We start from the raw sequence: 15,226 nt of genomic DNA, 5'->3' as shown, positions 1-15,226 counted from the left end.
GGTCACGGGGCTTCGGCCTATCACTGTAGGAGCTTGGCTCGCGGGGCAATGCCCACTGTTGATTGATACACGGTATGAGACAATTTCTTGGGTTGAGGAGCCGCGATTGGCGGAGCCAGCCTGTGCTGCTAAGCAGGGTATTGGGTACTGCGTATTGGGGATGCAGGTTCCCGGGTGGCCACAAACATCACCCGGAAGCCTGAATATGGCCTCCACTCTACACGGCGCGCAGCAGTCAGCATGGCCGCTATTCAGGGCGCGGGGCCCGGGCCCGTGCGGCGTGCGCGTGCGTGCGTGCGTGGGCGCGCGTGCGCGCCGCCGCCGCCTGTGGGTTGGCTGGTTATTTTGCAAGCGGGAGGGGCCGTGCGCGCTTCTGCCTCAGGCCTCTGTCCCCCACCCCCCTTCCCCGGTCCCAGGCTCTCCTTCGGAAAGATGTCGGACACGGCAGTAGCTGACACCCGGCGCCTTAACTCGAAGCCGCAGGACCTGACCGACGCTTACGGGCCGCCAAGTAACTTCCTGGAGATCGACATCTTTAATCCTCAGACGGTGGGCGTGGGACGCGCGCGCTTCACCACCTATGAGGTTCGCATGCGGGTGAGTCACGGGGTGAGGGAGACAGCTGAGGGAGGACCCGGCGGCGCGGGCGGGAGCGGGGAGGGAGGCTACCGCGGGGACAACTAACGGCGGGGAAGACGCCTTAGGGGTCATTTGGGGGTTGGGGCATAATAGGCTTGGAACGAGGTCTGCCGTTTCAGTTGTGGCCGGAGGATGCAGAAAACTCCTGAGGGAGACATCGGACGGGGATGCAGGAAAACTACCCATGAGGAAGTGAAGCATGGCTGGATAGGGTGGGGTGGATGGAAAAAGATTAGAGTGAGGAATTCAAGGCGATAGGAATCACGGCTGTAGCGACTGAAGGAAGGGAGGGAGGATGGAAGAGGGCTGGGGGATGGAAAGCCAAAGCGATATATCGCTGAGCTCCATAACTAAACTAGGTTGTGGGAAGTCTGAAGAGGGAGGGCAGGAAGGCCGGCTGCTTTCTAATGAGGTCTCCCTGGGATAATGGAGTTAAGCAAAGCCTTGAATTAAAGGGAAGGTAGATTCCAGAAAAGGCAGACAGTGGGCTTGTGGGAGCAGAAATAAGAAAGGGAGTCTCCTTGAGACTGAGCGCTCTCCTAACTTGTGTCGGATCAGCATCTGAAGGAGAGAAATGTTTTATGCTTAAGTTTTCGCAGGTACTACATGCTGTCTCGCCTTGAAACCTGGCCTTGCCCTGGGATTGGTGCCTTGTCAGTCACTGCTTTCATTCTATGCTGATCCTTTAGATTTGAAGTATCCAGAATGTTTATTTCAGTATTTATTGACTCTCGTTTAGGTACTTTGTATATGAATGGCTTTTTGCCCTTTCTGTCCTAGATTACCCTTTTGGATTCTGACCCTGGTCTGTAGTTATTTTAATACATGACATTTCAGAACTGCCCAGGAGTGGCTTCTTCCAGCATTCATGACAGAGGACTTTACTCTCTAGTGCTTAGCCCATAATGCAAGGATGGAATGTGCAGATAGAGTACTTGGTTTGCAGGATCTTTTGCCCACTTGAAGTGGTTATAGGCAAAACAGTTTGAGAATCATTTTCTAGTTTTCCTTGTGTTTTCTTCTCAGACTAAAAGGCCAGAATATTCTCTATGGACAGCATCCTGCTCAAACAGCATTGAAGAACTAAAAGAGTGTATGTGCTTTCATTGTTGAAGGAGTGAATTGAATGAGAAATTGTGGTCTCCTACTTGGGCTTTGAAATCTTATTGAGAAATGATGATTTCCAGATTCCAAGTTTGGCAAAGTCCAAGCTGAAGAAAGAAAAGTGAATAGCAAAACATGAGAAACACTTGTCTATATAAGAACTATTTGAAATCATGTCTTTGGGGGAGAATGGAATTTAGGTCCTTCAGAATATGATAAAAGCAGGAAATTGTCAGTGCTGGAGCACTTAGTTACCTGAGCGAGCTTGGGCATAACTAGTACAGCATAAGGGCTGTCTGCTGTGGGGTTTTGGAGACATTCGATGCATTACCCAAGAGTCTTAGGGCTTCTGAATGAAATCGCTCTTTACTCTGGGTATTCTTTTTTTTTTTTTTAAGAGATGGAGTCTCGTTCTGTTGCCCAGGCTGCCGTGCAATGGTGCGATCTCGGCTCGCTGCAACCTCCGCCTCCTGGGTTCAAGCAGTTCTCCTGCCTCATCCTCCCGAGTAGCTGGGATTACAGGCACATGCCACCATGCCTGGCTAATTTTTGTATTTTTAGTAGAGACGGGGTTTTGCCATGTTGGCCAGGCTGGTCTGGAACTCCTGACCTCAAGTGATCCTCCTGCCTTGGCCTCCCAAAGGGCTGGGATTAGAGGCGTGAGCCACCACGCCTGGCCGTACTCCAGGTATTCTAATAACAACAGGGACTGTTCATTTAGTGCCTACTGTGTACCAGGCACTGAACTAGGTTTTAATTTGTCTTAATCCTTACAAAACTTCGTTTTACACATGGGAAACTGAGGAGGAATGCAGTTTAAGTAACTTGCCCAAGTACACGTAACTATAACTGACAGGGCTGGAATTTGAACACAAATATGTCTGACTCCATATTCTTTCTGCTACACTTCTGTCTCCTTGACAACGCTTAGTAGCAAAACTTTAGCATGCAAAATTTTTCTACTCACTAAACTTTTAATCGGTCCCTTCCACAATTTTTTTTTTTTTTTGAGACGGAGTCTCACTTTGTCACCCAGGCTGCAGTGCAGTGGCATGATCTCAGCTCACTGCAACCAATGCCTCCCAGGTTCAAGCGATTCTCCTGCCTCAGCCTCCGGAGTAGCTGGGACTACAGGCATAAGGCATGGTGCCACCACACTTGGCTAATTTTTTTTTTTTTTTTTGAGATAGAGTTTTGCTCTTATAGCCCAGGCTGGAGTGCAGTGGCGTGATCTCGGCTCACTGCAACCTCTGCCTCCTGGGTTCAAGTGATTCTCCTGCCTCAGCCTCCGAAGTAGCTGGGATTACAGGCATGTACCACCATGCCTGGCTAATTTTTGTATTTTTAGTAGAGACGGGTTTCGCCATGTTGGCCAGGCTGGTCTCGAACTCCTGACCTCAAGTGATCCGCTTGCCTCGGCCTCTCAAAGTGCTGGGATTATAGGTGTCAGCCACTATGCCCAGCCTAATTTTTGTATTTTTAGTAGAGATGGGGTTTCGCCATGTTGGCCAGGCTGGTCTCGAACTCCTGACCTCAAGTGATCCATCTGCCTCAGCCTCCCAAAGTACTGGGATTACAGGTGTGAGCCACCATGCCTGGCCTTGTTTATTCTTTTTTTTTTTTTTTTTTTTTGAGACAAAGTCTTGCTCTGTCACCCAGGCTGGAGGGCAGTGGCATGATCTCGGCTCACTGCAGCCTCTGCCTCCTGGGTTCAAGCGATTCTCCCGCCTCACCTTCCTGAGTAGTTGGGATTACAAGTACCTGGCTAATTTTTGTATTTTTAGTAGAGACAGGGTTTCACCATATTGGCCAGGCTGGTCTCGAACTCCTGACCTCAAGTGACCTGCCTGCCTCGCCTCCCAAAGTGCTGGGATTATAGGCGTGAGCCACCGCATCCAGCCCTTATTTATTCTTTTAAATAAATAATGGTTTAGTAATATTACTTTATATGAATCTCACTCCATTTCAACCTATTGACATTCCTTGGACCTTGACGATCCTGGATGGAGTTTAATGTAAAATTGGCCAGTTATTTGGCTTTTGATGGCCTATTTGAGAACTGGATCCTGAAAAAACAATTTCCAGTGTCAAGGAGTACAAAGCATGATGTAGTGGGGTCTGTGTGAAGCTCTAATAGAGTTTCAAGATGCTCTTTTCCTGCCAAGAGGCAGTTGTGGAGAAAGGAGATAACTAGTTTATTTTATTCATCCTCTCACCTGAATTGACTGGCAGTAAATATGGTCAGTATTAATACATGTGGTTGGCCATTTCTATTTAGAACTTGTAGACAGGAGTGAAGATCAGGGTTTTCCGTCAGGGGATTTGTGTTGCCACTAGAGCCTTGGGAATCTTCTCAGTGTTTAAAATGTGGGAATGAGCTGATTTATATCAGGAAGCAAGCTATGGTAAGCCAACTTTGGTAATAGTGATTTCTTATGCATTTTCTAGATGAGGAGAGGATAAACAGACACATAGAGTCTCTATTAATCAATTGAGCATTTATTGAGTAACTTGCATATTCTGCATTTTAGAAGATGCAGAAGTAGTCATAGTTACTGATCTTAATGAGATTAGTTAGACAAGGCAAACATGATGCATAAAACAATAGTGTATCAGGCAATGCTAAAGTATAACTGTCAGAAGAGTTCAGAGAGGAGGAAAACCAATAAATCCAGTTGGTGTTGTCAGGAAATTTTTTTGTATGAAGTGAGAATTGAGTGAGCACTGGTAGAATGGAGAGGATTTGGACAGGAAGAGCAGAGGTAGGCATACCTTGGATGTGTTTATCTCTTTACAGGGAATTTAAATTCACTTTTTAAAGGAAAATGTAATATGTACACATGATAAATTCAAATTGTACAATGAAAAACGTGACTATTCCACCCATTCCAGTTGTCTTCTCTTACTCTCGAAAGTCAATCACCATTACCAGTATATTTTCATAAATACTTTATTAATCAGTATAAATATATACATATACATCCCTTTTTAAAACACAAATAGAGGCAAGCTATATATATATACTGTTCTATACCTTGATTTTACTACTTAATATCTTTCCATACTGGCACATAGAGATCTTTCATTTTTATTTCGAGAGACAGAGTTTCTGTGCCAGATTACAGTGGCATAATCACAGTTCACCATAGCCTTGACCTCCTGGGCTCAGGTGATCCTCCTGAGTAGCTGGGACCACAAGCGAGCACTGCTACTACACCTGGCTTTTTTACTTTTTGTAGAGATGGAATCTTGCTATGGTTGCCCAGGCTGGTCTCAAACTCCTGGGCTCAGGTGATCCCCCTGCCTCGGCATCCCAAAGTGCTGGGATTATAGGTGTGAGCCACTGCACCTGGCTTTCACATTCTTTTCATAGTTATTTAATATTCTACTATACAGGTATACCATAATTCATTGTAACCTATTGTCTATTCATACACATTTATTATTATTATAAAAAAATGCAATGAAACTCTTTTTTTTTTTTTTTTTTTTGGAGACAGACTCTCATTCTGTCTCCCAGGCTGGAGTGCAGTGGTGTGATCTCGGCTCACTGCAACCTCCACCTCCTGGATTCAAGTGATCCTTTTGCCTCAGCCTCACAAGTTGCTGAGATTACAAGTGTGTGCCGCCACACTTGGCTAATTTTTGTATTTTTAGTAGAGATGGGGTTTCATCATGTTGGCCAGGCTGGTCTTGAACTCTTCACCTCAAGTGATCTGCCTGCCTTGGCCTCCAAAAGTGCTGGGATTACAGGCGTGAGCCACCAAGCCCAGTGAAAACTCTTATATGTACATATTTACATACTACTGCAAGTCTACTTGTAGGATAAATTCTAAGCAGCAAGGGACTTCTGATTATCAGCTGTGATAAGGTTGGATGTGGTAAGGGTTGGTTTTTACCTGGTGGTGATTTGAAAGGGTTATAGGAGCATGATCCATAGGAGCTATTTCTTCATTGGGACCTGTCCAAGTTACTCAGACAGGTGGCTACCACAGGCTCAACATTACTTACCATCTTTCTTCTTTAATTTTTCCTTCCATGTAGACAAACCTACCTATCTTCAAGCTAAAGGAGTCCTGCGTACGGCGGCGCTACAGTGACTTTGAGTGGCTGAAAAATGAGCTGGAGAGAGATAGCAAGGTATGGCCTCCTTCTTCTCTGTGTGGCATCTTTGGAGGGGGAGATCTACATAGGCTGAGGGGGCATACAACCACAGTCTATAAAGTCTTGAAGGGAATGAAGAGGGTGAACACATTCTTATCCATCAAATCTCAGTATTTTAGATCAGGGGGATACCTTTTGAAACTTGAAAGTGGTAAGATCTGGCTGGGCGCAGTGGCTCATGCCTGTAATCCCAGCACTTTGGGAGGCTGAGGCGGGCGGATCACCTGAGGTCAGGAGTTCAAGACCAGCCTGGCCAACATGGTGAAACCCCGTCTCTACTAAAAATACAAGAATCAGCCAGGTGTGGTGGTGGATGCCTGTAATCCCAGCTACTTGGGAGGCTGAGGCATGGGAATTGCTTGAACCTGGGAGGCAGAGGTTGCAGTGAGCTGAGATTGTGCCACTGCACTCCAGCCTGGGTGACAGAGCAAGATTCTGTCTCAGAAAAAAAAAAAAAAAAAGAAAGTGGTAAGTTCAGGACAAGTTTTTTTTTTAAAGTATTACTTCACTTAGTCGCTAGTAAAGTTGTACAACTTAATTCCTGTAGGTGCTAAAAATGGAAAGTCTAGTGTCAGGAAAATCCTAGCTAAATTCTTGAATGGTAGTGGCTTGTTAAGGAAAGTGAGGATTATTTGGAGTTTATTTCCTTCTTTTGAGGTGGTAAACCTGTCCTCCCACAGAAACGGATTAATTTTTGACCTGAGCCATCCTGACTGTTCTTATGGTCTTACTTTTTGCAAGTTGCTGGGTGTGGGACAGGATGGACCCTATGCCTAATAAGAAATGAGGTCCACAGTGCTTTACCATCTCATTCCCACTCTGTCTCTCTCCCATGTGGCTGGAATTTTGTGTGTGCCTGCAGATTGTAGTACCACCACTGCCTGGGAAAGCCTTGAAGCGGCAGCTCCCTTTCCGAGGAGATGAAGGGATCTTTGAAGAGTCTTTCATCGAAGAAAGGAGGCAGGGCCTCGAGCAGTTTATTAACAAGTAAGCCAAGTTCCTGGGGGCTCCACTTGCTACTTTTGCCATCGTAGTCTTTCTATATGTTTTGTTTACCTCACCTTTTATTTTATTTTTATTTATTTACTTATTTATTTATTTGAGACGGAGTCTCACTCTGTCACCTAGGCTGGAGTGCAGTGGTGCGATCTCGGCTCACTGCAACCTCCGTCTCCTGGGTTCAAGCGATTCTCCTGCCTCAGCCTCCTGAGTAGCAGGGATTACAGGCGCCGGCCACCATGCCCAGCTAATTTTCATATTTTTAGTAGGGATGGGGTTTCACCATGTTGGCCAGACTGGTCTCGAACTCCTGACCTTAAGTGATCCACCTGCCTTGGCCTCCCAAAGTGTTGGGATTACAGGCATGAGCCACCGCACCCAGCTCACCTTTTATAATGGGTACCATGATGTGGTGCCAGTTGTGTGGTGGGCTGACTAGACAGTAAAACTCCATTCCTTTGAGTAGGATTCTGATCCTGTGTGTCAGGGCCTGAGAAAGCACTGCATGTTGGTTATATCTAGGGATTTCCCTGTCTTGCCCCTCTATCCCCCATCCCCTTTACAATATTAGGGTTGAGGTGGTACCCTACTGCTGTCCTCTACTGGCTTGAGCCTTAGGGCTGACTTTGCCCTTCTTCCCCTGTCCACATCCCCATCCCTCTGCTAATTCTTTCTGATTCTGAATACTACTGATAACCATCCTGGTTTCTTTATAGAATTGCTGGGCACCCACTGGCTCAGAATGAACGCTGCCTACACATGTTCCTGCAGGAGGAAGCAATTGACAGGAACTACGTCCCGGGGAAGGTGCGCCAGTAGGAGCCCCTCTCACCACCTGCCCTCTACTTTCCTGCTGAAATGACATTGGTTTTTACACTAAGCCTCTCTCTGTCTTTGATCTGAAGTTGGCTGCCCATCTCCTGGCCTGATAGACTGTCTGGCATTGTGCTCCCTGGTACCTGACTACACCATGTAGGCACTCTGCTAGGATCCTCTTCTCTGAGGAGAGGTGGGAACCCACAGGCAGATGCCCTTTGCTTGGGGTGGGGTGGGTGGGTGGGTGGGGGGATTAGACTGGAAGGCAATTTCTTGGGCATTTACCCATGCCAGAAGGCTAACCTGGGGGGAGGGGGGCGCTTGTGCTGGTGAGGCACTTGGATACATACTGATGCTGCAAGTCCAGGGGATTTTTCTTACTCTTAGGTTTAACCAAGAACACTGAGCAGGGAAAAACCCTGCCTTTCCTAACTGCATGTATTTTTTCCTTTTTGGAAAGGTGGTAGAGACTCAGAAGCTTTCCTTGTTTTCTCTAGGCCTGCTCCCAGTTTTCTTAACAGTTTCTTTTGTTGGCTTTCTCTCTCCCTTGTTGCTTTCCATGGCAGTAATCCTCCTAGAGTCCAAGCAGTCTGTTGTATGGAGCAGGGTGTGTGGGTTTTCTGGGCCCATCATTATGGCTGCTTCAGAGTCAGAAGAAAGCCATAGGGCAGTAGGGGATCTCCTATTGCCTAGCCCCTCTCCCTTTGTGGCTCTCACTCTAGCTGCCTATTTTTGTTCATCAGCTGGTGAGTCAGTATGGGCCAGCAGTTCTCCCTCCCTAAGCCCTTGCTACTTTATGGGTTAGCTTTGCAGGTTTGGTGGCTTGAGGGGTGGGGGCAACTTACCACTGCCAGGTAACTCCCTGAAGGGTGGGAGTGGATTATCTTCTAGGCTCTTCCCCACGGTAGGGAAGGGCATCAACACTGTCTTCCTTCCGTTCTCCTTTCCCCCATCCCATTTAGTGCTGCCACAGGGCAGAAGCACACAAACCAACCACACAGTCTCTGACTTCTAAGCACTTTGAGCTGTTGAATGGGGCTCAGGGGCAAGAGTTTTTGTTGCCCTCCCCGGCGTGGTCACAGGGTTATTGAACTGCCTGCACTTGTTTCTCATGCAACTCCAGCATTTTCCCCAGAAGTTGAACTATGGATAGCAGCTTGGTATGGATTTCCTAAATCTTAACATTTGAAGCAGCTTCTTGAGGCTGGCAACTATCCTGGTTTCTGTCTTGGAGGGGGTGGTTTGTTTGCTGGGGCCCAATGTCTGTCCCAAGTGGTGGGGTGAGAGCAAGTTAACTTTGGTGCCAGGTGAGAGGTGGGGGCTCTTTGCTTAGACTCCCTATCACGGAAAGATTGGAGTTTTCTATGCAGGGCGTTGGGGAAAAGGATTGCTGATTCTGACTGACCCTGATCAGAGAGATTAGGATTGCATTTTGACATAGGATTTGGAACCCATCTAAATGTTGAAGTTCCCTGAGACAGCTCTCCAGCTGCTGAGCCTGCGCCAGGGGCTAAGCAGCCCCTAATGAGAGGCTCTGCTCCCTTTCCCACCTCGCCAATGTTGTTGTTGCTGCCTTTTTGATTTGTATCCTCTGTTGTAGACATTTTTTAAAAACGATTTCCTCTTTCATTGTGCACAAGTGCTGAGAGTCTGAGGCCCCATTTCTGCTGTGTATATATATCCTGACTCGGGGCTTTTATTCAGCAAACTGTTCATTCTTCTGTCAGACAATGTCATATTCAACTCTGTTCATATTAAACCACTGTGAAGCAAGCCTCTGTTTTCCTGCTTAAGTTGTAAATTTAGTATTCTTTAGTGTTTAGGATATGCTGGATATTATGCAGAAATCATGCAATGTGGCCAGTGTCCTGAGGTAATGTTTTGCATTTAAATTTTTTTAAAAAGCGAATCTTAACTTATCTTAATGATATTTACCTATCGTTTTTGCAACTCACAACTGACTTTGTCACAGAGGTAATGCATCTGCTTGCAGAAAGTAGCTGTAGGCTCAGTACCTGTTGTTTGAGTCACATTTAGCAGATTTGGTTTTTAAGCTTGTGGGTTTGTGCTAATTTGGGCAGAATATATTTATTATATGTGTGTGTGTGTGTGTATCTGCATATGTAATACATGTACATAAACACACATGCATGTGTTCATCCTCTGACACACCCACACAACACCAACAAACATTTCTTCTATAGGCTTTTTATCTCAACTGACACTGTTTTTTTTCCCAAATAAATTTGACACAGGCAGAAAGGTGGGTGAACTCTTAGAACTTTTGGCGGGTGGATATTCATCTGACCAATGAGCTCTGAAATGGTTTCCCTACACAGAGTGGGTTTTGGCAAGGGTTGGAATGAGGGGAGGTACCAGTCTTGTCATTTAGAAAATCAAAGCTAGTTTTGATGTAGTTCAACATGGAAAGAAGGTATAGAAAGTGATGTGTTCAAAACATTAGCAAATTAAGGCTGAATGTGGTTGACTCATGCCTGTAATCCCAGCATTTTGGGAGGCTGAGGCAGGAGGATTGCTTGAGCCCAGGAGCTTGAGACCAGCCTGGGCAACAGAGTGAGACACTGTCTCTACAAAAAATTTCAAAAGAAAAAAAAAAAAGGAAATTAACGTTACTTAGCAGTATTTGGTTCTAAGTAGAAGAGTGGGGGCTGTGAGGAAGTTGAGGTTTTTGGTAGTTCATGAATGAGATGACTAAAAATATCTGAGGGGATAGGGAAGAATGGGTATTTCTGTGAAATAAAGGAAAGGAAGGGTAAAGAGAGATGCAACCTTCGTAGGCAGTAGTGTTAGAGAATGAACTGCAGAATAAATAGAAAAGCAGCTATAAAATAAAGTGTTAACAAAAATTTGGACAGATGACAACTCATTTAACAAGTGCTAATAGTCTTCTGTGTGTCTGGTCCTATGCTAATAGCAGGGCTGGGGATAGGGTGGAGTGGTTGTGGTACAAGTAAAATATGATATTACTTTCTCTTTTTTCGTAGATCTTAAGAGTTCAATTGAAGAGATGTTTAGCTGGGCGTGGTGGCTTATGCCTGTAATCCCAGCACTTTGGGAGGATTGCTTGAGCCCAGGAGTTGGAGACTAGCCTGGGCAACCGAGTGAGATCTCATCTCTACAAAAAAAAAAAAAAAAAAAATTAAAAATCTGGCCAGGTATGGTGGCACATGATAGTCCCAGCTACTTGGGAGGCTGAAGCCAGAGGATTGCTTGAGCCCAGGAGGTTGAGGAGTGAGCCATGCAGTGAACCATGATTGTACCACTGCACTTCAGCCTCAAAACAAAACGAAGAGATGTCTATACAAGACAAGAAAATGCTAGAGACAGAGTAAGAGATTCAGGCATATCTGGTTAGTTGTCCAGTCTTTTTCTTTTTAAAAAATATCAGGCCAGGTAAATCTCTCTTCGATGTCAAATTGGCCATTTTGGCACATTAACTGGGCTGGGCAAGAACCCTAAATCCAAACCCTCTTACCCATTAACACTGAGGAGAAGCATACTTTTCTTTGATAAGGAATCTAATTTACACGGGTATTTGCATGTTTACTGCTAATTAATCCCCTTTATCTATACTGCAGAAAGGGCTTAACCTTATGCTGGAACCTGGGGGACAGAGGCTAAAGAAAAATTTTGAACATAGCTAGACCCAAAAAAAGTCTAAATCTTCACATTCCAAAGATGCCTTATCTACCCTTTGACCCATTCTTTGAGACAAGGAATTAAGCCAGTAAAGGTGGAAGAGGTGGATAACATTCAGGCTTCTCTGGAGTTGATAGTTATCCTACATGAGATACTTCTATGTTGAAGATATTCCTACTTCTATGTTGAAATAGATGCTGTAATAATTTAAGTAAAATTACTTTCTTCTGTGGAAATGTAGAACAGCTGCTCACTGAAATGGATATTTCTTCATATCCTTGAAAACTGTTGAGTCACCCTTAGTATTCTCTTCTTAGATATAATAAGTTCTGATTTTTCCTTACTTGGCTCATTTTTAACCCTTTTATCTTTTTATTATTCTGAAATCTCTTCCAAGGCCCTCACATGTCCTCAAGTTGTAGAGTCTTAAATTGGACAACACTTTAATTACAGCCTGAAGGTTAGGTAGTTGTTATTCCATTTATATATCTTAGTATTTGAGTTTACTTTTGAAATATAAAGTCTTGGTGACTAATTTAGCATGTGGTTCTCTGCCACTCCCTTCCTGACCACCCACCACCCCTCATTCTTATCTTCTTTTTTTACCTTGTTTGTACAAAAACCAGTTGTTGCCTATTTTATTTCTTCTGTCCATACCCTGTTTGTCTATGCATTTAAAAACAGAACTCATTCCTTATAAAACAGACAAACCAGGGATAATTGTCAACATCAAAAAAGAATTCTTTCAATCACTGCAGACTTCCTTTAAATAGATGTTTCCTATGGTGGTTTTAAGTGTTTTTATATAGGTCATCAACTACTTGATATAAAGAAACTAAAGATAAAGGGTTAAGAGGCAGTGCCAGTTGAAGAACAGTTAGAAATTGGGATAAAACAGTAGTTCTTAGGTAAACAGTAAAATACATTCAGATTCACAGAAAAAAAAAATATATATATATATATACTTTTTTTTGAGATGGAGTCTCACACTGTTGCCCAGGCTGGAGTGCAGTGTCATGATCTCAGCTCACTGCAATCTCTGCCTCCCAGGTTCAAGCGATCCTCCTGCCTCAGCTTCCCGAGTAGCTGGGACTACAAGCGTGGCGCCACCGTACCCGGCTAATTTTTGTATTTTTAGTAGAGACGGGGTTTCACTACGTTGACCAGGCTGGTTTCGAACTCCTGAGCTCAAGTGATCTGCCCGCCTCTGCCTCCCAAAGTGCTGGGATTACAGGCGTAAGCCACTGTACCTGGCTTGATTTATGTATTACTTTTCAAGAGAATGTTATACCAATAATATTTTTTGTCTAGATACAGTGAACTTTTCATCATCTGTACTAATGGAGGCATATACATTTTAATTTTGTTATGCATTTTTGTTGTAACATTTAAATATAGGGATGTCTAATCATAAAATTTAAAAATATTTCATAATGTCATCATACTGAAGACTCAGGAAGATCTGAAAAGAAACAGAAAGAGTACCAGGCCTGGAATAGAAACCTGACTTCTAAAATTGGCTATATAGCTAGCTATAGGACCTTAGTTGAATTGCTTCACCATTTTAGGCCTGTTTTCTGAACTATACAATGAGGGATTTCCACTAAATGAGGGATTTTGACTAAATGATCTCTGAGGTATCTTAAATCTCTAGCTTTTTATGATTTCCCACCCTTGCCAAGGAGTTGAGTAAACATTGGAGGTGATGCCACCAAAAAAGTGAAAGCACAATTTTTCCTGTATTTGATGGAGTTTGCTGTAGTGTAGTTTTCTCTTTCAGAAATGAACGATTATCCTGATTAGATTTTGTTTGCCCACATCCTGTTATATCAAGTCATGAGTATACCCCCATTGAAACTCAGAGTTGATTTGGTTTACAGTTGTCCTAATTGTATCCTAAGTCTTCTAGCTGAAATTTTAAAATGAAGTAGTCACCCCATGGAGTTATTTATTTATTTTTTTGAGAGGGAGTCTTGCTCTGTCGCTCAGGCCAGAGTGCAGTGGCGTGATCTTGGCTCACTGCAACCTGTGCCTCCCAGGTTCAAGCGATTCTCCTGCCTCAGCCTCCAGAGTAGCTGGGACTACAGGGGCGCGCCACCACACCCGGCTAATTTTTGTATTTTTAGTAGAAACAGGGTTTCACCATATTGGCCAGGCTGGTCTGAAACTCCTGACCTTATGATCTGCCCACCTCGACCTCCCAAAGTGCTGGGATTGATTACAGGTGTGAGCCACCACGCCCAGCCCCCATGGAGCTATTTTTATTTAAAACACATACATTATAACTCTATTGATCTGATTACAAAAGTGCCTATTTTGTTAAAATGTTTTATTGTGGTGATAAAAATTCAAAAATTATTAATGTTAGTCAACAAAATTCAAGCAAAACATAAATGTGTAAAGTAAAAAGTGAAAGATTTTTCCTTAGTCCCTCTCACCACTCCCATTCTCCAAGAATAACTTAATTTGGTGTGTGTCTTCCCAGATGTTGTTCTGTTTGTGTTTATATATTAATATACACATGTATACATATATGAATACCCACACATTTGTATATAGTTTTTTTTAAATGAAATGAGATATTATATGTACTGTTTTGCAACTTTTTTTCACTTTGCATTGTATTCTGGACCTCCTCTTGCATTAATACATGGAAATTTACCTCATTTAAAAAATGACTGCATAACATTTCATGGTATGGTTGTATCACAATTTAATGATTCAACTATTGATGCAAATTTGTCTCCAATCATTCGCTGTTATAAATAATGCTACATATAATCTTGCTCCAGTATGTAAGTATTTCTGTAGGATAGATTTTGAGAGAAGGAATTGCTGGGTCAAAAGGTGTGTGCCTTTTACTGTGTGTGTGTCTTTTACTGTGTGTGTGTGTGTGTAGAGATGGGGGAGGGGGTGGTCTCACTTTGTTGCCCAAGTTGGTCTCGAACTCCTGGCTTCAAATGATTCTCCTGCCTCAGCCTCCCAAAGTGTTGGGATTACAGGCATGAGCCACTGCGCCTGGCCTCATTTTACGTTTTGATAGCTAAAGTGAAATTGCTTTCTTAAAGAATGCAGTTTAGGCTTCCAGTGACAGCAAATGAGAATGTTTCCCCACCCAAAGTGGGGAAATTCTGTTCACAAAAATTTCCTTGCCAAAAGTGGTAAAAATTTAAACAATTGATAATTATCCAAACTATTTGGTGAAAATCATATTTCATGGTTTTAATTTGCATTTTCTGGTACATTTAGTTGTAATGATACCACTGTCAGGTTTTAGTTTCCCCACACATTTACTTTTGGTCGTTCTAGAGGCAGTATCTATTGCTGCTAATTGAGGATACTGACCACTCTTCACCATAAATAAACCATCACACTTAATTAAAGGCCCTGAGTGTTTGTAAGTTTCTTCCCATCTGACTCTGGGGGAAGATGAAACGATTAGCCTAGTGACAAAGCAACATTATCTGAGGCGCTCTCACAACCAGTACCTTTTTCAGATTGTCACTACTTGAGGTCAAGCCCAGAGCAGCACTGACAGCTCAACTACATGCTCTTCTGACCTCATGGGCAACCTGCTTTGATACTTGAGGAAATATTACTTTGTCTCTTGAGCCACCATGCCTCCAGCTTGGACCCCCTGTCTAGTTATTTCTCCCAGATCCATACGTTTGATTCCTGGCAGGGATGGAACAAGGATGGGGACCAAGATCGTGATGGTGACCATAATAAGAGGTCGGATTACCAGGCCTTCTGGTTGGCTGTCCACGTGTCAGTCAGAAATAAGCTTTAATTGGTCTTACGCAATGGGAAGCACATACCCTCTTCTGATTGGCCTCTTAGTTGA

The 15,226-nt window shown here is 43.8% G+C and overlaps 1 protein-coding gene across 1 annotated transcript; it reads left to right on the top strand.

Moving 5' to 3' along the window:
- The first annotated feature begins 219 nt into the window (after window positions 1-219).
- SNX12 (sorting nexin 12) lies at window positions 220-9,495 on the top strand. Its single transcript, XM_002831773.6, has 4 exons — window positions 220-597; window positions 5,788-5,883; window positions 6,770-6,894; window positions 7,623-9,495. Exons 1-4 carry the CDS (start codon window positions 241-243, stop codon window positions 7,723-7,725), a joined length of 681 nt encoding a protein of 226 aa, XP_002831819.2. The 5' UTR covers window positions 220-240; the 3' UTR covers window positions 7,726-9,495.
- Window positions 9,496-15,226: the final 5,731 nt, after the last annotated feature.

The sequence above is a fragment of the Pongo abelii genome, chromosome X, assembly GCF_028885655.2.
Source record: "Pongo abelii isolate AG06213 chromosome X, NHGRI_mPonAbe1-v2.0_pri, whole genome shotgun sequence".
In the NCBI taxonomy this organism is placed as follows: Eukaryota; Metazoa; Chordata; class Mammalia; order Primates; family Hominidae; genus Pongo; species Pongo abelii.
This window is presented reverse-complemented; position numbering and strand designations above follow the sequence as displayed.